The 23432-nt window shown below is 39.1% G+C and overlaps 1 protein-coding gene and 1 pseudogene across 4 annotated transcripts in view; both read right to left on the reverse strand.

The window, feature by feature from the left end:
• Positions 1–227: 227 nt before the first annotated feature.
• The window catches only part of CD96 (CD96 molecule), a 96971-nt gene continuing 73766 nt past the window's right edge, over positions 228–23432 (reverse strand). For 2 of the 4 annotated variants that reach the window (XM_047099027.1, XM_047099026.1), the window contains exons 9-14: positions 17365–17433; positions 16769–16849; positions 8016–8081; positions 7106–7192; positions 3172–3295; positions 228–1249 (exon numbers count right to left, since the gene is read on the reverse strand). In XM_047099027.1, the coding sequence (XP_046954983.1) occupies positions 1141–1249; positions 3172–3295; positions 7106–7192; positions 8016–8081; positions 16769–16849; positions 17365–17433 (536 nt within the window). In that variant the 3' untranslated portion in view covers positions 228–1140. The remainder of the gene's footprint in view (positions 1250–3171; positions 3296–7105; positions 7193–8015; positions 8082–16768; positions 16850–17364; positions 17434–23432) is intronic. The other 2 variants (XM_047099028.1, XM_047099029.1) reach the window with 2 other exon arrangements.
• Positions 9957–13383, reverse strand: LOC124526210 (cytosolic 5'-nucleotidase 3A-like; annotated as a pseudogene).

Here is a 23432-nt window from a genome sequence, read left to right on the forward strand (position 1 = left end):
GCAGCATTTCCCTACCATATCTGACAGCAACATCTGTTCTTGCTTCCTAGGGCAGAGGTTCGGGGGTGGCTGAGAGGGACAAAGGGCATCAGCAGTTTATTCACTCAGGAACTATTGCTGACTGCAGAACAAGTTTGGCTAACTAGGCTTCTTTTCCATCACCTTTGCATTCTGTTTGAACTATTTTGTAAAACACGGGAGAAGCAGGATTAATTCATCAATGTTAGTCTGATTTGAACCTGTATTTATTTCAAGACAGATCAAAATGTATAGATTGGATGAACGGGAGAGTCCCCAGATGAAAAAGAGAACAGGAATTACAGGATTTGGTTTGGGGTTAGGCTACCTGTTTACTCACACAACAGTTTGTAATAGTCTGATAGATGCACACACACACACACACGTACAGATAAAGCTAAGGATGAGACCATTGTTAGTGCAGATCATTTTAGAGGCAAGTGAAGTGCTACCTGTGTCTACTAGGCTACTTGGTCATTAGCTAATTTTCCCTTGGATCCTTCCTAATCCCATGGGGCAGAAGGCTGGGTGGAACATGGTGGGAGGAAGTGGGGTTGGGACTGGTGTTCTTGTGCAAGGTATTCTGTTTTCCTCCACAAGCAAAATATTTTCAGTACAAAGACAACTTGCAATTATTTGGAACTCTTGCCAGAACTTGCACATTTTCTTCTTTTTGCAATTTTCTTAGGAAATGCAACAAAGCTCAGAGATTATCACACTTTTGGTAAATAGCTCAGCATGGTGGCAGATATCCAAAAAGAAGAGGGTCTGGCATGGACATATGCTTGAAACCATTGTCGTCACCTCAGTCAGAGAACGAAAATGAAAAATAAAAACACTGCAAGTACTTTTTAACAGCAGTCTGATTTGCACTTCTTACATAAACAAGAAAATCTCTGCAGATTGCATTGGGTATGGGTGTGACATAACCTCTCACTCTAGCTCAATTTCAGGCATGTGCTGATGAAAGAGGGTGGGTTGCTGGGAAAACAGGTCATTCACTTCTGACATCCACTTCAGCTGCAGTACAGGCGTGGCTCGAGGGCAATTATATTAATAAAGCACAATGTCCACCTTCTTGCAGGATTCTAGCCGAGTTCTCTATGGCAAAATCTCAAGGGACTAGAGTGTCTCCATCTCATGACAAGGCAGATCACTTCCAATGGACTCTTGAATGCAAGTGTACTTGATGGGGGGTGGAGGTGGCTTGAAAGGCGGGGGTCTTTCCATGCTAGGAACAAAACATTGCTCTTTCATTGCTGAGAATGTGAGGCGGTGATTCAAGGAAGTAGGGAAGTGGGAAACAGAGCAAGAGACATGCCCACCGGTCCTCTCAGAAGTTTTCCTTGCATAACCTTCTGCTTGTTATCTGCATTATTTTAGTATCACTAATTAATATCTATATGGTATTTTATAGTTGGCAAAGCATTTTTATCATGACATTATTTAATTCATATCTAGGGATTGGATATTGTTCTCACCATTCTACAGATAATACTGAGGCTCAGAGGTCTTCAGCAACTTGCTAAAGAGAACCAGACCAGCAATTTAAGGCTTTGAACCAGAACCTACACTCTCCATGGCAACTGCCTCTTAATAGAAGAGGTGTTTCTCTTATGTGGGTTAAAACACTCCTCCGGAGACACAATTTTTAACTTCTGGGACCAAAGACTGAAGCTGTTCAAATAATCCCTTTGCCAACCTTACCCCCAGCCCTCACCCACACATTCGCTGTATACTGTGGGGATAGGTTTGAGGTGGGAAGAAAAGCTCTTCTGAATCCTTGAGTTGGTTGGTACTGGATGGTTAATGCCAGAATCCCTTACATCTGAATCTGTGAACATTCTTAAAGGCATCTTTATATAATGTTTCATGTTAGCACAACTCATCTCTTTGAAGTGTATCAGGACTCCATGTGAGCAGCACAAATGCTCCAGCTCTCTTGACATCAGGACACAGAAATACAACTGTGAGAACATTTATGTCTCTGACTCAAACACCTCCAACTCTTCTCAGTAAATCCATAGCACCTTAATCTCTCCAAAAATTTAGAGGGAGAGGGGGAGGGAGAAAGAGAGACTCTCATCTCTATATAACACAAACATCTGAATACAGAATAATCAAAAAATCAATTCAAAATCTCAGATTCCCGTTTTCTCACTTTAATAAAAATATCTAATGCCTATTACCTGGCTTTCTGATGCTTTCACATAGACAATATATATCAAAAGGTGGAAAAAATTCTAAGAAATCTGCATCTGTGTTTTTTCAGGGAAATTAAGAACTCCTCAAGGTATATGGTAGCCAAAGTGTAGTCCTTGGCTAAGAGTCCAGAATTTCTGACTACTGGTTTAGTGTGTTTTTTTTTTAATTTTGTTTTATTTTTCTCACCACGAAACACTCCCTGCACATGACTATAGAGTGCTCAAGGATACTTTCAGTAGAAGGTCCTGCACAGTGGGCACTGGCATCTTAGATAGTAGCCGTAAGAGATGTGGAAGAGACGCTCTCTATGTTGGAGGGTCTCCTCCAATCATGGTCTAATCTGGATCCCAAATAGCCAAGTCAGAAAAGTGAGGCTTAATCTTACATGTCATTGCAGATTGCTGAGTGAAGGGAAAAGAATTTTGGAAAATATTTCCAAAAGACAAAAGAGGGGCAACCCACCATTTACTTTCTTTTCTCCTTGGGGAAAAGGGAAAAGGGCGGTAAAAGCCCATTCTGCCGAAAAGCAGATGGAGTTTCTTAAAATTACCTTTCTCACTCAATTTCACACTTGAGCATCTAGGCCCAGCTGGGCCCAGGCAGTTCAGAGATGCATGAAAATGAAAAAAATAATGAAGATTAAAAGAAAAATCAGTTTTAGTTTTTGAGGTGAGGCAAGGCTCAGTTCTCATTTCATGCCCACTGACTTGTCCCATCTGACGAGTGTCACGGACTGAACAGAGGGGGACCCCAAGTCACAAGTTCTGCAACTAGTCCCAGCTGTGTGTGGTGCTCAGCAAACTGGGAAGCTTCTCTGAGCTTCCCCAAGCCTCATTTCCTCAGTTACATAGGAGGGGAACTCTGGACAGGGGTGATACTTCAAGTGCTGCGTGAATGTTTTGTACTGAGAAACCATCTCTGTTCCTGCAGATTCAGTATGATACTCACATTTCTTTCTGGTATTGACACCATTTTCTCACTCCAAGACCGAACAATGCCATGCAGAAAGAGAGCAAGGCTGCTACGATCACTGGCCAGGACATTCCGTCTTTAGGTTTATTAACCACGATACCTGCAAAGGGCATAGAGAGACGGACTTTCATGTCAAACTTTGGCAACTAGAAAGCATGACTAATTGAACTCTCTCTCCTACCTGAAACATGTTTTCTGCAAGGTCCACCACTGACTACAGTCATGCTCTGGGATCATATCTATGCCTTGTTCTCACTTCTGTTTTTGAGTTTCTGAAGTTACTGTTTATGTGAATGTTTTTCTTAGAATTTAGAATGTTCCAGAATCCATCTTTTTTTTTTTTTTCCCTTTCATTTTCCTGAGGCCCTGAACAATTCCTGGCACATGATGGCAATGAAATGTTATTTGAAAGAAGGAAGAAGTGGGGCACCTGGGTGGCTCAGTCGGTTGAGCTTCCGACTTCGGCCCAGTCACGATCTCACCATCTGTGAGTTCGAGCCCCACGTCGGGCTCTGTGCTAACAGCTCGGAGCCTAGAGCCTGCTTTGGATTCTGTGTCTCCCTCTCTCTCTCTCTCTCTCTCTCTCTGCCCCTCCCCCACTCATGCTCTGTCTCTCTCTGTCTCAAGAATAAAACATTAAAAAAAAACAAAAAAAGAAAGAAGGAAGAAGTAAAAGTGATAAGCTGTAGATTTGTATCCCAAATTTACTCCAGTAAAGGGAATTTTATATGTGAAATAATGCCCTACCTTTGGCTTCTCCTATTCTTTAAGGAGTCATTAAATACTTTATGGAATTTATTGAGTGTATTAGCAGGAGGAAGAAAGAGTAAAAGGCATTATAACTGTAACATTCCAATGCCTTGAAAGCCCCAAATTGAGAAGGCCTGGGTAATACCTATAGAATTGTATGCTCAAGAGACCATCATGTAAGACTTTTATTTAGATGTCACTTGAGGCATGATATCCAGAATAGAGAGTTTTTAATCCTTTCTACCACTGTCCCTCTTTTTCCTTCTTCCTCCTTCTCTACGTTTAGGCAATAGAAAGGGGAGAAGTGACCAAAGGAGTAAAGCAAAAGCCAGATAGTTTTGCTCTTTCTGTGGTCTGCAAAGGGTGGAAGTCAAAAAGTAAAGGGCAGGAGGGGCTGCTGGGTGGCTCAGTTGTTAAGCCAACTCAGGTCATGATCTCACAGTCTCTGAGTTCAAGCCCTGCGTTGGGCTCTGTGTTGACAGCACAGAGCCTGGAGCCTGATTCTGTGTCTCCCTCTCTCTCTGCCCCTCCCCTGCTCTCTCTCTCTCTCTCTCTCTCTCTCTCTCTCAAAAATAAACATTAAAAAAAAAGTAAAGCACTGGTAGAAATTATACTGGTGTGTAATGTAGACTGATTTTTCTTACCCCTCTGATTATAGCCACACTCAATTTATTCATTACATTTCTAGCATTTGAACACTAAGTCAAGCTGTGTGAATCAAAGAGTTTCAAATATTGTTGATTTTAGACCAGAGGCAATGTGAATATCATATTCCAGACTGTTTTACTTTTTTTCTAACATGAAGGAAGAATTAAGAAAATTAACTCTCTTAGGAAATAAGACTGTCTGATTTTACTGCAGACAATAAAAGGGGATGTCTATAATTACATAGTTACTTAATATTTTCCTTTTTGAAAAGCATTTTAAAATCATGTTAAAAATTCAAACAGTATAGAAATATAAAACTATAATGAAAAAGGAAGTGTCCTTATGGCTTTAGATGCTGGTAACCCACATTAGAGGCAAAACATTTTAATAGCTAATTATGTATCCTACTGGAAATTTTCTATGCATATCTAAGCATATATATATATATTATATACATATTTATATATATTATATACATATATATTTATATATAATTATATACATTTACATATATATTATATATTATATATATATTTATATTTATTATATATATAATGAATATGTATTTCTTTTCTTACAAATGAGGGCATGCTATACAAGTTGTTTTGTCACTGGCTTCTTTCTCTTAAAAAAATGCTCTTGGAATGTTTTCCATGGAGATATATAGAGCTTTATCTTATTTGATTAAATGAGTGGATAGTTCCCCAGTGTATAGACATATCATGGTTTATTTAATTAGTTTCTTAACATTCAAGGGTTAAATTTTTCCCAGGCTTTTGTTATTTCTAGTAACACTCCAGTGAAATTCCTTATACATTATTGATAACTCTTCAGATTATGTAGATCATTTGGGCAAAATGTCCAGTTTATGTCAGAATTATCTGGATTAATTTTTTTATTGCTTCAACTAGATTGTCAACTGTTTGTAGGTAGAGACCAGGTTTTTAATTTCTTTTATTGTCTCAGATTTATTATACTGCTTTTTATAAAGCAAAGTCTCAAAATGTATAGGCAAAACTGGGTTCAAAATATTAGTTACCAAATCTTTTCTATGTATTACATAGCTTAGACTGCATTGTCTATGTTTATGACATTGTCATGTTTATGACACACACCTAGAGACTTAGGATGTTCCTGAGGCTCACCCTACCTCAGCCTTGTCCAAGCACATGCTGAGGGCACTCTGGAAGCCCATGTAATCCTATAATGCATACCCATTTGCTATGTTGTCTGTGCAGGTGACTAGTGCACAATAGTTCATGGAAGTAGTGGAACTGGTAAAGACTAGACTATCACAATCATAAGGGAAACAATCATACAGATGGCTAACCCAAGACTACACATAGTTCTACTTTAGTCAAGTCAAAATTTACTAGGCTCTACACTGGTAACATGGTGGGACACAACATTTTACTCCCAAAGTTTCAGATAAATAAAAGAACAAAAGGTTTTATTTATTTTTTTTACTTTTTAAATGTTTGTTTATTTATTTTTAAGAGCTACAGAGAAGGAGAGACAGAGAGCAGAGGAGGGGCAGAGAGAGGAGAGAATCCCAGGCAGGCTCCATGCTGTCAGTGCAGAGTCCGACATGGGGCTCAATCCTATGAACTGTGAGATCATGACCTGAGCCCAAATCAAGAGTTGGACACTTAACCAGCTGAGCCACCCAGGCACCCCAAGAACAAAAGGTTTTAAAGGGGTCTTACATCAATGCTTAAAATGTTTCTCCCTACCAAATACAGAAAATGAGACCACTGACTTCAGGGATGTCTCAATGGAGAAGCAGGGCTCCAATCTTGCCCATCTCTGAACCAGGCAGTTCTAAGCCACCAATATCTGAAAGACACTGTTGGGCCTTCAGTTTGCAGTTCTAGTGCCATGTTGTGCGCAGGATGGTACTCCAATGATCTGAGGACTGGATGACCTTCGATGCAAAATAAGCTGAGTACCCAACTGGAGCATTCACCAGTCAAGTGACCACCTCTTGATAATGCCCCTGGGTTAGGAGGGCCTTGATCTCTTATGAGATAAAACAAGAAATCATATTTAGTATTGACAAAATGTTATTAGTTTAATTATAAATACTCTTTGTTCCAACAATCTTTCTGGTCTCAGATATATTTTCGCAGGATAAAATGCTCTCACTACTTTTCACCTGGCTAGGTTTCCTCATTTTTCACATTTTAATTTCAATATATCCTCAGAGGCTCCTTTCTTGTTCCCAGTAAGAATCAGATCTTTCTGTTATATTCTGACAACGCCTTGTACTATTTCATAGCATTTGTCACAAATTAATTATATGATTACTTGCTGTATATCATCCATAATAGATTATAATCTTCAGAAGGCCAATGTTTACACAGGTCTCTTCTACGTACAAAACGAGAAAGACCTACTTCTTTCACAGTGTATATCCAACAACCGACACCAGGTCTGGCAAATGGTAGGTACTCGACAAATTATTTGTTGAGTGAGTAAGACACACAATTTTTTAAACAGGTAAATGACTCACCAGTGATATGGATGTGACTGCTGTTAGTAGATTTGGCAGTTGTGGGAACTTCTGAAGATGTTCTGGTTGTGCTGGTGAAGACATCACCTAGAGATATACAGGACATACCCGAACCGATCCTAATAGTCACCTCAACCCCATCAAGCGGTGTAGAATCATGATTGGATTTCATTTGCTACTTGGAAGGGCTCAATTTTAATGGCCTAAATGCTCCTATGGTACTATGTATAAAGCTTTCTTAGGACCAATTTATTGCAAGGCTAGGATCTTAGGATCTAACAGCTACCAAAGGAGTGAAACCTTCCATTGGTTTAGAGGAAAAAAAGAGAGAGAGAGAGAGAGAGAGAGAGAGAGAGAGAGAGAGAAGCTGTATAGCACATATAACAAAACAATATCTGCTAAAGAATCTCCATGAGAAATTTAAGTGGTTATGGGAAAATGTCTTATTTTGGAGCCATAGAAAAATTCAACTTAGCCCTATTCTCCCAGGGTATCAGGGGTCCAGCCACTCAAAATACCAATTCTCCCACTCGAATGTGTTTGAAAAAGTCAATAAAACTTCTTTTGCAACATTTTAGTAGAAAAATCTCTGTTGACAAATCATCTCATTTTCTAATGGAAAATTAACACTTAAAATACAATTTTAATGAATTTGCTTAGCCGAGCAATGCTATTTTGTAGATTTCATTGTGAAATAAAATAGAGGAAAAAAAATCTAAGACTTGGTCTCTATCTTCTTTGAATGATCGTGACTGGGAAAAATTTTGGTTCTATTTATTGCTGTTTTCATCATCAAGGTACACTTTTAAATACCTGAGATTGGTTTCTTACCTGTCCTTGCTTTTCCTCCTCTGCCTAAATAAAGCAGGTCATTATACTCCTTGACCCTAAATCTCCCCCAAGTACTCACCTTGAATTGTTGAGCCTACACCTGAGGGGGATGAACTGTCTGTTTCACTGGGCATCCATGGAGCTGCTAGGGGAAGAATATATTGGAAGAATGAAGCTGTATAAGAGTTGTTATTTTATTGTCCCTTCTTGACCTTTACTTGAAGTTAGTAATTTATATAAAATAATAAAACAAAAAATATTATTAATGCATATGTAAAGTAAAATCATTGAACTACGCCGCAGCATACATACGAATGTCCCAAAATAAAGCGGGAGTTGAGGGAAAACTTGTGATCTAGATGTCTCCAATAGGGAAGGTTTTGATTATTGCCTCTTAGAAGCAGGAAGAAGGAATGGAAGGAAAACACTAGAAGAGGTTCCTTTAGCCACAGAGAGTGTTCTCTTGTCCATCCAATGGGTGGGAGAGAATGAAAGCCCGGCTGTGTTATGGTGGCCCTTTGTTGAGAAAAAGTGCCAACAGGACTTTGAAGACCTTGGTAGAACACGCATGAGGGAACAAAATAATTTGTATTTGTGCACAAGTTGACATTCTAGTTTGGCTATGAAAACTGAACTGTGTCAATAGTGAATTATCAGCCCCCTATGGTCATAGGCCACGCTAGCTGCTGTGTGAGTCGTCTTGATGGATTCAGAAGCAAACCTTCCCCTTGAGTCGATGGCAGCAAACTCAGGAAGTACCTATGGCTTTTGAAGTAGATCTATCGACTCATTTTGCTTAGTTCCCCATCTCTGGCAGCAAAGTTCCACTTGTTGGCAGGCTGTGCATTTCAGGCCTGTGCATTTACATAGTGTAGTGTAAAATAAAGTAGCTATAGTCGCACATAGTTGCAATTGGTAGAAAAACACCATGCTCATTTATTTAAAACATTAGCATCTATGATTTTCCAAGTGTCTTCTTGTGTGTCAAGACCAAAGCAAATAAGCAAAACCAAAGCAAACATTAAAAAAAAAAGTCCTTAGTCCTCCTCTTTACTGGTTCCTCCCTGGGTGCCAATGGCAGTTGAAAGTATATTATCAGGCCCTTCAAAGAGGTGTGGCTACATGCTCTCCGGGGATGGCTCACAGTGCAGTCTGCCATAGCTAATTCCACTGGGGGTCACCCCAGAAATAAGGGGGTTTTGCACGCAGCTATTTTGAGTGTGACTAGGTCAGGGAGACATTCTTATCTTCAGTACAATTATCTGACCCTGCACAAGTGATCTTGATTAATTTTTATTATTGCTGTTCTAGAAAGAATACCAAGGTCAATAGGTGATGATGAACTGAGCCCTTTGTTAAAAGCCCATTTTAAAAGGCTAAGCCATTAAGTTAGGGATTTGAGTAACAAATAACAACAACTAATTAAAAAGAAATTGGACCAGGACTGGATTTAGGTACAATTTTGAAGAAGGCAAATTGTTCCAGATAAGCTTACAAGATTTTTTTTGCCCAATATGGTGCCTCCTTTACTTATTTTTAGAGCTTGATACTTTATTTTTTATCTTTCAAAGTCTGTTTGTAAGAAAGGATGTGATAAATTAATTTATGCTGAGATATAAATAGTTGAACAAGTAGTAACCCTTTCAGGGAAGTGGGTATTAAGATTCTTTTTTCCATTTCATGTTTATCATCAGCAAGTACATACAGACCATCTGTAAAAAACAACAGTTTTTTCACCAAATCTAGAATGCCAATCTTTTCTGGTCAATATTGATTTTCTTCAGGCAAAATAACCAAGCATAGCACGATTTCAGGAGATGGTGATACCATCGGCATGATCCATGCAAATTACAAAAACGGTAGGACTTAAAATTATGCAAATTATTTGCCATTTCATAAATCTTCCTTTTTAGACTTCTAGGAATTTTCCAAGTGTAAAAAGACTCCTCAGAAAATGTGTGATAAAATTAAACATAAGAGTCCATTTAGAAAAGCAAAAGTTATTTTTCTAATTTTGGCTTTAAGATTTGTTTTTAATCTGTTAAAAAAATATAGTGGGGAGTGTGTTGAGAGAGATGAAGAAAAAGGAGCTTCCAGTTGATGGATTCAGCATGTCTGAAAACACTCAGGTAATGTAAAGAAAAAACTTTAAGAGCGAGAATGTATTATACATAAGAGTCTTCCAGCGAGACAAAGAGATGAGCAATTGTTGTATCAATTGCTCCCACAGGAAAGAGGTCTTCCTGAAGAATACTTACTTATAGAATCCTCAGTAAGATAGAGTTGGCTACCTCTAATGATTCATCTCTCACTAACATAATACTTTTCTAAAAGCTCATCCACTTTATCATTTAGATATCCAATCTTCAGAATGTGTTCCACATTGGCTACTCCATCTGCCATCCTTAAGTTTCTTTGAGGGTCTCTCGGCAGAATTATGTTTCTACTGTCTTTTAATTGATTGAAATATTCTGTGTTCTTCAAGCCACCATGATGTGTGTTAAATACATGAGTTAATTCTCCTTTAAATCTTTTGAGACTCCATTTTAATCAAAATCCATGAATAAACACTACTTTGACATTTGGATGATAAATACCAGCTTGATGGATAACCTTCTCAAGCACATCACCATTATCAGCCAAAAATATGAACACAGGGATGCTGTGTTTTTGGAGTTTTTCAAATAAATTTTTATATTCTTCCTTGAACATAACATTGGATTCTTCCACAATTTATTTAAATTTAGCATTGGGAAAAGCTTGTTCAACAAGGAACCTATGTGCCTTGGCATGTCTTTCTACCATAAAGGGATATTTTTCTTCTATGGTAAAAGCAGAATCAATTTTGACAACATAGTATTTTTCCTTAGTTGCAAAAACTTTCATTTTTGCAGCCGGTTTATGGTTGTCAATAATATTATGACATGTTGGGCACCTCTTCCCTTTGCAGGAAAATCTACTTAGTGCCATATCAAAGTCCATAGTTACCTGAAGATAAACTGCTACTTTTTTGATAAAGCTACAGATAATTTCTGTTACTTTTGTACGGTTTTTGATGTAAGTTGAACTTCTCTGAAATTTGGGCATCATTTTTGCATGTACATTTTTACATTCACATTTACCAAGACTTGTCTCAGTTATCCAATCATCCTTAAGCCATTCTGAATTCTTCTGTCCCTGATTTTGTCCTGAAACAATGGCATGGGTGGCAAGAAATATTCAGAGATGCAGGGCTTGGATACAGGGATCTCAGTGATCTTGGTTGTCTACCCCATCTTCCTCTTCAGGGTAAAGATGCACTGGGACAGCACCACTCCTTATACCAGGATGCAAATGTTGGCACTAATTACCATGTTTGTTCTTGTCACGACCACTTCATCTATAGATGAGACCCTCATGCTCTTCCTGACCATGAGAAAAGATGACACTCATGATCTCTGGAAAGGCAGACTTGTGTGCTATCTGTGGAGAGACCCATGATGCCCTCAGAAATTGGCATTTTAACAGAAGATAGAACTTAAAATCAGAGAAACAAATCTTTAATTTGTAGCTGACCTAATCAGGACCTAGGTAACAGAATGGGAGGAGGACAGTGTTTTACAGAAGAGGAAAACTGAATGAGAAGTGATCCGAGACATATAAGTTTTTCGAATTTGAGGACAAGAGTGGCGAATTTAGAGAATCAGCATCATAGCCAACAGGGAACATCAAGACTGCAGGGAGTATTGTGCAGCCTGAAATAGGAGCAGGGCCCAACACTGTTGTAGATTCTGGCATTGCTATGTCCTTGCCATTGACCCTCAACCCCTCAACTCCAGCTTCTCCATCCCCTCCGCCTATGGAAAGTAGAAGGGGTTGCTATGAAATTATTCGGCACAGTTACCAAAAGCCTGAAAAGAACCAACCAGGACCAAGGACAGAGAAAACAATGCACTTGCAAGATTTGCGAAGAAAAGTACATAAATTTTGAAGAAACAGGAATGTCTGGTCAAAGAACAAAATAAAGACCCTATGTGAAGTCATTAACAAGTACTCTGAGGCCCAGGTGTGGGTGTGTGTGGGTGTGGGTGTGGCCATGCACATGTGTGAGGTAATGGTGAGCTTGTTGATTTTGGTAATGAGGCAAATTGGAGGCATAGGGGCCCGTGGAGACGCATATCATTTTTCTGCTTGTCTAACTTAGACAGACTGACTGAGTTTCATGTGGCTTTAGGCTCCACTGGACCCGATGGATGGCAGGGAAAACAGAAATAAAAAAAGTAATCAAGCTTCACTTTTCTGCTCCATGGCCTGATCACTTGAATGTCAAGATGCAAATGTCTCAGGATGTTATTAACCTTATATATTTTGGGCATTTAGATAGTCAGATTTGGTACCCCCATTTCATAAGTGGTTCAAGTAAAATACACATTTCTGTTCCAGACTGTTGGAAACTTGGAAGCTGGACTAGGATTAGATTCTAATATTCTCAAGTGGATAAAATGACAACAAAAGAATATATGAAAACATATACTTATAAATTAGTGAAAATGCAATGCCCTCACAATCTTCTAGTGACATCCAAATATATATAAGCTACACAAAATGCATGTATAAGCAAATATCCCATTAGAATGTGTTCGGAAATAGCAAGAGCCTTAGAAACAGTGTTGGTGGGTTTATTTCACCAGAAATCCATCCATTACTATTCTTTATCTGCCTGTGAACATTTCATAAATCTACTGAAATAAACATACTAGAAGGAAAAAAAATCCTATTACCAATGCCTGTCATGAATCTTGGCAAATGCATCATCTAATATTGGATGTCACTTTATGGTCCAATCCAACGAGTAGAAACACGTTTCAAAAATAGTTTGGGAGTGAGCAATCAATGTTAACTTGTCGGATCCTAATGTGTTTTTGTGAATGATTATAAATAGAGCAACTCACTGTAGGGAATTTCTTTCTCTAAGCTTATGGATTAAAAATGGCAACTAGTAAACAAGATATTCTTATTTGCATAAGTAGGAATGTGGGTTTTCACTGCTGAGAAAATTTTGTTTGTTGGGTTTCAGAGTCCTTTCTTAGATTTCACATTTTCTAAGGCTCTATTATGGTAAGAATGATAAAGAGATGTTTGAGGATAAACAAAGTTTTCAGTTGGGAAAGGACAGATGATATGAAGAATTGCAATAGTTCATTTCATTACGAAATCTATTAAAAAAACCGAGAATATATTTGTGTAAATTATAAAGCACTTTCCTGCACTCCCCTTTTAGTTTTCCAGTTTCTGGGGAAGAAAATACCTTGGGTAGCCTCTATGTTTCATAACGATATGATGCATGGGATGAACAGGAATTATTTTTTACTCTGGGCACACATAATATTGTAATAACAATTTAATTAAAGCAAACAAAAAGTTCGAAAATTCCAATTAAGTGGATCTTTTCTTTTCTTTTCTTTTTTTTGGAGAGAAAGAGAGGGAGCATGAGTGGTGGAGGAGGCAGAGGGAGACAGAGAGAGAGAGAGAGAGAGAGAGAGAGAGAGAGAGAGAGAAAATATTAAGCAGGCTCCATGTTCAGCACAGAGCCCAATGCAGGGCTCCATCCCACAACCCTGGGATGATGACCTGAGCTGAAATCAAGAGTCGGACGTTCAACCAATTGAGCCACCCTAGATCATTTCTTTTCACCGTGTATGTATGTATTTTCTTCCTTGTCTTTACCCACATGTACACAGATTCTTTCAATTGTTCAAGAAATATTTGCTGAGTACCTATTGTGTGCCTGCCGCGGCTACAGTCATTATGATACTACAGTGAACAAGGCAGGAAAAGGTTTAGGTCCCTATTCTTGGGTATCTTACATTTCAGTATAATTTCAATAAAAAATCAAATAAATAAAATAAAGGAAATCATTAGACACCAAGGATTATTCTGAGAATGAAAGTATGGGATAATTTATATGTAATTATAGCATAAATTTAAGTTGGAGTTCAGCTTTTTCCTATAATATTGTCCAATAACCTTTTATCAGCATTGCTACATAATTCCCGCCATACCCAACAAGTATTAATTCATTTATCTATTCAACAATATTTGTTGAGCACCAACTATATACCTTAGGCACTGAGGATACAAGTAAGCAACAACAACAAAAAAGATCTCATGGACTTAACTTGTATTATACTATCAAGAATCAAGGATGACAAACTAGTGTAGGTAAAGGAGAGTTTCGTCAAGTTCATTAGAAACTCAAATTTATGTTAACACCATGGAAGACAAATGTTAGTCTATTAAGTATGGACTTTCATCCCCGATCTAAGATTTTTAATCTCAATTTATATCTGATGGGTAAAAATTTTCCAGCAAGTACCCTTGTCTATACAATAAGATGTACTGGCTAGCTTAGCATAGTATGGCTGTTGTTTGGATTGGCTTCATAATATTGCATTGAATTATGATCTCATCTTATTCCACATTCTCTTATTATTGGACATATTTTTCCTTAACACCCTCAGACCCCCACTCACACACAGATTTTTGGACTATTATAATAAATTATAAACATTATGCCTTCTTCTTGTCTCATTCCTTGTATGCCCTTTGCAAAGCAAATGCTGTTCTGAATGCTATGCCCATTATTCACTTGCTTTTACAGTTTTTAAGTATTTATCATATGCTTAAGCCACATGGTGTCTGGCTGTACTTGCTTTAAAATTTTATTTAAAAATATCATTCCATATATTGTCACCTGGCATTTACTTTTTTGACTCATTACAATGTTACTAAGATCCATTCATGCTGTTGTATGTGGCTGTCATCTACTCATTTTTCATTGCTCTCCAGTATTTTATTCTAGGACTATGCAACAACTTATCGATTCTCTTGGATATGGCCATTTAGGTTATGTATAGTTTTTGCTATCAGTGTTTTCCCTGACATTTGTGTACACATCTCCTGGATAGGTATACTAACGTGTGTGTTGGGGGGTGAAGTATACATTCAGGAGTGGAATTGTTGGCTGGTAGGGTATGAAAATGTTTGGCTTTAAAATATCATGTCAAAATGATGGGAAATGATGGTACCAGTTTATACTTTCACCAGCAATATATAAGAAATTGGCAATTTCAGACTTCTTAATTTTTGTTGATTGATTATATGTGAAATGGTTATCTGATTCTAGTCTTCATTTGCATTTCCTGATTGTTAGGTTATGCACCTCTTTGGATGTTTTCTAGCCACCGTGGTATATCTTTGGTGATGTGCCTTTCTGCTCATCTTCTAATGTTTTTGCATTTTTCAAAATTGATCTGTAGCCATTCTTTATATACTCTTGGTATAAAGTTCTGCTCCGTTGTCAATTATGTATTCTTGATCAGTTTTCAGTGATCAGTTATATAATGTGGCAAATATCCGCTCCCACATGATAGCTTGCCTTTTTTTTTTATTTTTGCTAAGGCGTCTTTTGATGAAAATAATTTTCTTAATTTTATTATATTCTAGCTTTTCTATCATTTTATGGTTCGTGCTTTATGTCTCTTTTTTAAGCCCTTCCTTACCCCAAAGCCAAAAGGAAGTTCACTTTTATTTTACTACATGCTTTAGTGTTTTGCTTTTGACATAAAGATCGTATATGCCGCGGAGCTTATTTTTCTGTCATGTGCATGGCAGACAAATATTTTAATACTTTTTTCCTTATAAATAATCAATGTTTCCAGATCCATTTGCTAATTGCCTCTTCTTTTCACAGGAATGTGCCACGCCACCTCTGGTTACACCTATTTGTGGATCTCCAGGGGTGCTGTGTCTTCTGAGCACCTTTCACTTCTTGCGCTTGGGCACTGAATTCACAGGTGTCTATTATATTAACATATATACTAAAAGAAATACACTACACTAAATTAAATCATGCACGGACTAATGGTGAAAGTGTGTCCTGAATTAAGAATTATGCTTAATCCAAATGTGTGCACCTGAAGTCCACAAAAGAGATAAAATCAATAACTAATGCGACAAAGAGCAATATCACACATGTTCCTTTTCACTCTTCGATTAATCTCCTAAGGACAAGTTCCCAGCAGTGAGAAGACTGAGCCAGTGGGTATCAAAGACTTTTAGAGGCTTTAAACGTACAACTTAAATGCTTCCCTAAAAGAGACACACACCTTCACTGTTTGTGCAAAAGGGCCTAGTAGCGAAATCCAGAGTTCTGCACCAGCGGCCCCTGGGGGCTTTGCTGCAGCCACAGCCCTTGCCACTCGCCTACCACACAGACAGATCCTCGTCTTCTACCACTAAGAGGCAGTGCACTTCCTCTTTAGATCCTGTTGCTACCTGCCAAAGCAGCATCAGCACAGGCTGCTGAGAGGCAGCCAGATTAAATGGCCAGACCCTTTCTGTGCCTCACACTGGGCCCCCTCTTCTCATTGTCGTTAGTGACATGTGTACTCTGGATACGTCACTCTTTCCTCAGATACACTCATAGCCTGCTCTTTCGTCTCCATTAGGTATGTTTTTACTCAGATGTCACCTTCCTCAGTAAAGCCTTGCAAAACCACCCTATTTAGAACAGCAACCCACCCTCACACCTGATTCTCATGGTCTCCCTCCACTGCTTTATTTATGCCCGGTCACTCATCACCGTGTGCCCGTCTCTCTTCCGCTAGAATTTGGAACTTAGCTCCGTTTTGTTCACAGATGTATCCCTGGCAACTAACTGCAGCAGTGCTTTAAACACAGTAGATGCTTTGTTTAGTGTTTGTTAATATGATTAGGAACAGAGCACGTAGTGGTTGTCCATTATAGGTGTCGGATGAATTAATGAGGTCCAGAAGACCCCAAGGGACTCACAGTCACGTGTACAGTTTTTGGTATCTTTCCCGCTCGAGGTCCAGTAGTTGAAGCCTTGGGTAGTCGCATTGGAATTGCTGGCTGAAAGACAAAATTCTCAGAATCCAACCTTTTTTGTACAGCTGTAATTTGACTTTACTTTGATGTGCTGAATTTTTAATCTATGTGACTTTGGGGAAATCTGAAATTGAAAATATGCTTTCCTACACGGGAACACAGCTGGCATATTAAGCAAAAGCTCCGTAGTTTATGTTTAATGCCGACTTGTCACTGATTTTCTTTTTCTGTTCCTGTCACCAACTCAGATCACTGGGAGTACTGTCAAGATTACTTTAATGCTATCTTAAAATTCCATGAGAAATGAGAAGTGCACTATAATAATTCACCAACCCATATTTTTAAGATTACAGTGATTGTCATATCAATATATAGCCACAATTTAGATTACAATTTGCCACTGAGCAACTCAAAACCAAAATATCAAACATTAAATGAAAATTGTGGCCTTTTGCCCAAACCTCAACATTGTCATAGCTATACTAAAACTTGTGTTTTGTCTCTTTTCAGTCACATAAGGAAAGCCTTGCTGTACTCACCTTGAGGGATGGTATTTGGAGTCGATGTACCCACGTCTCCAAGGGTTGTTGATGAGGTAGCTGGATACCCTATTTTGAAAACAAATTTCCCAAAGTGTTAAGGTATATACATTCCCATGTTTGATATGCCGCTGTAATTAACAAGGGTGGCACGTAGAGCATGGAATATCAGAATCATAAAGAACCTTGGTGAATACAGTGCCTACTGCCTTCATTTTATAAACGATGCAACTGAGTCCAAAAGGCATATGCTTGTGGCTACATACCCAATATTCAATATCATTTCTGTGATATTAACTCAGTTCTCCAAGTGTATCACATTCACACTTTCAAAATATGATGTTCCAGTGTCTTTTGTGTGCCAGGCTCCAGTCTACATTCAACAATGAACATGAGGTGCTTGTCCTCACGGAAATTACCTTGTACTGAGTTTTCACGATTGTACATATTTTAATATGCTCAATATGGTTACATATCTACGTTAGTTCTTAGCTTTCAAAATCATCCCCATGTTTACAGTCTATCATTTCCCATTCTTCCCCTCTCTCTTTTCCTCCCAAAGTGAAAGACGAATTCATATTCATTTGAAAATACCTCAGGGGATGAAGCAAGATAGATTGAAAGTGAAAAGTACCCAATCACACTCCATTTGAAAACATGGTTTATCTCTTGGGAAAACAAATGTTTAATGCATTTATTTTTGTGTATTTCTCCTTTGTTTCAAAAATATATTTAAGGTAGCATACATAAATACTCAATTCAAGAAGACAAAAGAAGTAGATAGAAAGGGAAACTAAAGCCAAGGAAAATATGGTTAGAAAAAGTATGTTAACCTCTGTCTAAACCTGAGTGGGGATGGTACACAAAATGCATTTCTTGATGTCATGTACTCTTAACAGATGTGGATCCCACATTGCATCAGAACTTTCTAGTAACAATGCTAAGAAATAAAGAGTATATGTTCTGCCATTTTTGGCCATCATAACAACAGTCAATTTTCAAAAGAAACACAGCAATTCTTTTTATTATGATTAAAAAATAAATTTCTCACCTGTCTTTTAAAAAAGAATACTGTATACTGTGTATGATATTCTGAAAAATATCCTTATAGTATGGTGGTCAGTATGCTCATACACCTGTTAGCTTTAGATAGTAGTGAATGGTATCCCAGCCTCCCAGGTACCTCAGCTCTGGCAAATCACATGCTTAAATAAAAAACATGGGTGGGACGCCTGGGTGGCTCAGTCGGTTAAGCGTCCAACTTCGGCTAAGGTCACAGTCTCGCAATCCGTGAGTCCGAGCCCCGTGTCAGGCTCTATGCTGACAGCTCAGAGCCTGGAGCCTGTTTCAGATTCTGTGTCTTCCTCTCTCTCTGACCCTCCCCGTTCATGTTCTGTCTCTCTCTGTCTCAAAAATAAATAAACATTAAAAATTTAAAAAAAAAACATGGGTAATCAAATCTCTAAAAAAAAATACATGTAGGACACATTGATAAATTGGTCTCATGGTTTATGCATCTATAACCAATTTAGAGAAATGATCAACAACAATTGTTTTGCAATCCTGCTAATGAACACCAAAGACACGCTCTGCCCAAGCTCCGTGAATAGTCAGATATGGGGAGATGCGTTAGAGGCTGCTTCAGATGGTGCCATATGAGGAACTAAAATGGGCAACAAGCATCAGGGTGGCAGAAAAAATGTTTTGAATACTGAATATGCACAGCTTCATTTACCCAGCAAATACTTATTGAGTGCTCAGTGTGTACGAGAATTGGGGATGACATGGAGAGAGAAACACTGCCCTTGTTCCCAGAGTTTAGTGAGAATAAAGGTCAGCATGGCAGACTATCAGCTGACCACCAAGCCCATTCTTCTCTCTGGTGTGCATGAACTGCATCTCCTAGCTTCCTCTGCAGTCGGTTAGCTATGGCCATGTGCTATGTCTTAGCCAATGGGACGTGAATAGGAGTGATGGTTGTCATTTCAAGGCCTGATGTATAAAGCCTCCATGTAAGATCCTCCATGATCTGCCCTCATGTACTATCAGATATTATGATGCAGGGAGGCATAGAAGCCCACGAATGAAAGGTGACAGAACTGCCAGAAACCTGGGTTCTTGAATGACTGTGTCATTCCAGCTACTGGATCACAGAAAGAATTTGAATTTCATTTCTCTCACTGAGATGGCTCTACCTTTGTCCCTATCTGCAGCAATTCCTTCGGTAACCTATTTTAAAATTTTTGTATTGTGATGTACTTTTTTTTTTTTTTCAACGTTTTTATTTATTTTTGGGACAGAGAGAGACAGAGCATGAACGGGGGAGGGGCAGAGAGAGAGGGAGACACAGAATCAGAAACAGGCTCCAGGCTCTGAGCCATCAGCCCAGAGCCCGACGCAGGGCTCGAACTCACGGACCACGAGATTGTGACCTGGCTGAAGTCGGACGCTTAACCGACTGCGCCACCCAGGCGCCCCCGTGTGATGTACTTTTAAAGTAACCTCATCTCCTTTTTAAAACAAGGCAAGGAAAAATTGCATAGAAGGATAGAAACGACTAGTCATAAGTAATCTTTGGATATTGTGAAATACTGAGAGATAGGTGTTTCTCCTAATTAATAGAGGAAGAAGAGGTGAAAGCAAAAGGGAGAAAGAAGGAGAAAGAGAAGAAAGACTCTATCCAGTTTTTGAGAAATTCTCAGAAGGACGAAAAGAAGGATCTCTTTACTCTGGGACTCCATTCCTCATGTAGGAGAGAGTGAAACTTTTATTATTGGTGGCAGTCTATTATCTCACCTCCCACAGACCAGTATCATTCATTCTTCTTCCTTCCTTCCTTCCTTCCTCCCTCCCTTCCTTCCTCCCTCCCTCCCTCCCTTCCTCCCTCCCTCCCTTCCTCCCTTCCTTCCTTCCTTCCTTCCTTCCTTCCTTCCTTCCTTCCTCCCTCCTTTCCTTCTCCCTCCCCTCTCATTCTGAGACCTAACCTCGCAGAATTCACTGAGTGATTACATAAGTGAAAGCAGAAAGGAATGGTTTTAAAGTGGTGATATGATAACAATGGTGATAATAAGGATGAAGAAAAAGAACTAAGAGGTAATCATCAGAGACCTTTGTATTTATTTGTAGGCAATATTGCTGTTACCTAGAAATCTCAGTCTAATAAGCAACTGCCAGTCACATTTTAAAATACCTCTTACTTACAAGCAATGGACACTTTCCCCAGCCAGCGATTGCCCACACTGACCATTAGCTCCATGTGATTTAATTCTGTCAGGAATCAGTGGAATCCTGATGACATGGGATAACTTGACTGAGAATTTCATGTGGATTAAAATGACTGATTAAATTTCTTTCCTGGAGAATCAGAAAGTAATGTGACATAAATCCTAGCTCACTGCAAGTTTACTGCAGGGAAAGGAGAATTCATTCATTCCACTGCATCTGCATGTTGTTCTTGGACCACGTGAGAGGAGGAACACTGACTGCCCCAGGCTCACATGCCACCTTGATCTTTGTGTCACTGTGTCTCTTGCCTGGCATACATATCAGTGCAGCTTTATGCTTCCTCTCACAGGCCTGCAGAGTTTGTTGAGGGCTGAATGTGTGCCAATAAGCTTCTGGGAACAAAAGGATCAATGACACCCCGTCATATCGCTAAGAAGTCCAAGCTCATTTCAGTTTTATTGGTCGCCAGCTGAATTTGGCTTGAGTCTTGGCCTGAGGGTCTGTACCTGGTTGCACAGGTTTTTGAAAGAATGATCCCTTTACCATGAGACCCTGATCCTCAGGTGCAAGTCAGAGCTGAAGCCATTTAGAAAACTGTCTAGTACTTTAGGTAAATCAAATCCCTCTCACTCCCCTTGGCTTTACACTATGCTTCAAGGTCCTTTGGCATTACATGACCTGACCTCCAACAGTCTCCACATTGTTATCTCCTGCTACCCCCTTCCTCTGTTCTGTCACTTATTGACCCAGCATTTGGGAGCCTCTATCTTCCAGGCATTGTGCTTGGGACTGGCGGCACTCCTCTGGAGTTGAAGTTCAGAGGATATGGACATCAACCAAAGAATCACAGAAACCAGTCCAAATATGAGGACACGTGAAAGAGGAAATGGCTTATGCAGAGTCTCAGGAAGGCTTCCCTGGGGAATGTAGCAGACTCGAGTGGGAGCAGGGGAGGGGTGGTGGGAGCCTCTAGGCAGAGGACACAGACAGTGCAAAGGCCCTGTAGGCGGTCTCACGCACTGTTAGCAATAGCAACGTGTGGGGCGTGTCTATCAGGGCTGGGCCTTTGTAAGCCCTCAAGGAGGGTTTGTTCTGTGTGATGAACTGAACTGAGTATGAGATTGTGAGCCACTGCTTGTCACAGTGCACACCCATGGCCTCAGCCGCAGAGGACAGTGATCAAACTGTGGCCCACTAGTGGCAGAAACACTGCTTGTTTCTCAGCGTTGTTTTGTTTGGCTGTTTTTACTTTTAGAAGAAATCTCTTCCTAGGGCCTGGCCTGGAGATCCGTAACTGTAAGAGGACATAATCGGCGGTCTTTTGACATCAAATAGAGCATTTTAAAAGAATTCTATTTCTATTCCTCTTAGCCAAGTCTTTAAGATTCATGTTGATCATATATTTCAGCATGTGAATAAAGCAGCTTGTTTTTTTTTTTTTGTCTTTCTGTTTCAAGGTTATATTTATACTCATAATAGAGCAAAGCCTCTTCAGCACTCAATACTTGGTTCTATATTATGACATACTGTGTAGGCGAGTAATATGCCAAACCCAGTGACAGAGTTGTTTGCTTTGTTTGCTGGTTGCTTATATGTTCTTCAGTTTGAATGCTTATTGTTATTGAACCTTGCAAGTATCCAGAGATACATAACAATAACCCATGTTTCAGGAAAGAAGAAGGGGTTTGGGAGAAAAACACTACTTTGTACAAAATGTCTTGCCTATATTAATTTGAAAACTGCCATGAGGTTAGATGAGAAGTTTCAAAACTTTCCTAGCCCATTCCTATTTCAACTTAAAAATGTTTTTCCACGGAAATTAAAAATTACCCCTTTATGTTATCACTAGAAATTCAATTAAGTTAGAAGACAGCTCTAGTCAGTTCTGAGTTAAATGGAGGAGACAGAATCATGTTCTTTAAGAGCTAATTCTGGTTGGCTCCTTGTGACATTATGAAACAGAATGGAATCTCTTCATCTGGACTCCTACCATCTTCCTGGTGACTGTCCCTCTCACTGCCGGAGAAGGGAAACAAAGGGAAATGCTGGAGGTCTCATGGAGGGTTAATTTGGGGGAAATGCTGAAATATTTTCCAAACAACTTAAAATTTTAAAGATCATTTAATATGAACTTACTCTGTACCAAATGAGAGAGACAGGTGAGCAGTCACTGATGCAAGGTAAGTGGAGGATAAAAGTTAAAATGGTAATTAAAAAAAAAAGAAATTGTGATTTGGTCACTGTTTCCTCCTTCAAGGAGATAAAAAATACAAGTAGAGGTCTTGATTTATTTTGAGATGAATTTTCTTTGCTGGACTCTTGTTTTGATCATGGCATGCCTTCCCAGACTGGCTTGTGTGGGTCTAGCTTTATAGTTGCTCTTTATGCATTTACATATTTGATACTCAGAATAACCACATGAACTAGATAATACTAACTCCTGGTTTTTAAGGTGAGGAAACAGTATTTGAGAGGTAAAATGACTGTCCAGATTACACAGCTAGTAGTCAGCAGAGATAGGAATTGAACTCAAGCCTGTCTGACACCAGAGACTATATTCATTCCACTCTGGTAGACTTATAAAGTATAGTTGGCCTTGCTGCAGAACCAGGGGGTAGCCCTGGAATTCAGTCATGGTCCCCAGCACACAACCTCCCAGGATAATTGATAGTCTGTGTGTCTCTCCCATCATCCTCTCTCAGCCTCCCATTGTAAGACTGCCCTGTCTTCAAGCCCTGACCAGGTGCCATTTTCTTTATAGAGCCTTCTTCCGCTCTCCCTGAAGCCTTTCCTTTGTTAATCTCTTCCTCCTCTGTGCTTGAAAAAAATATCCTTAAGCTCCA

Source organism: Lynx rufus, unplaced genomic scaffold, assembly GCF_022079265.1.
Source record: "Lynx rufus isolate CCGP_SWC_20201006 ecotype Redwood Valley unplaced genomic scaffold, mLynRuf1.p SCAF_5, whole genome shotgun sequence".
NCBI classification, from domain to species: domain Eukaryota; kingdom Metazoa; phylum Chordata; class Mammalia; order Carnivora; family Felidae; genus Lynx; species Lynx rufus.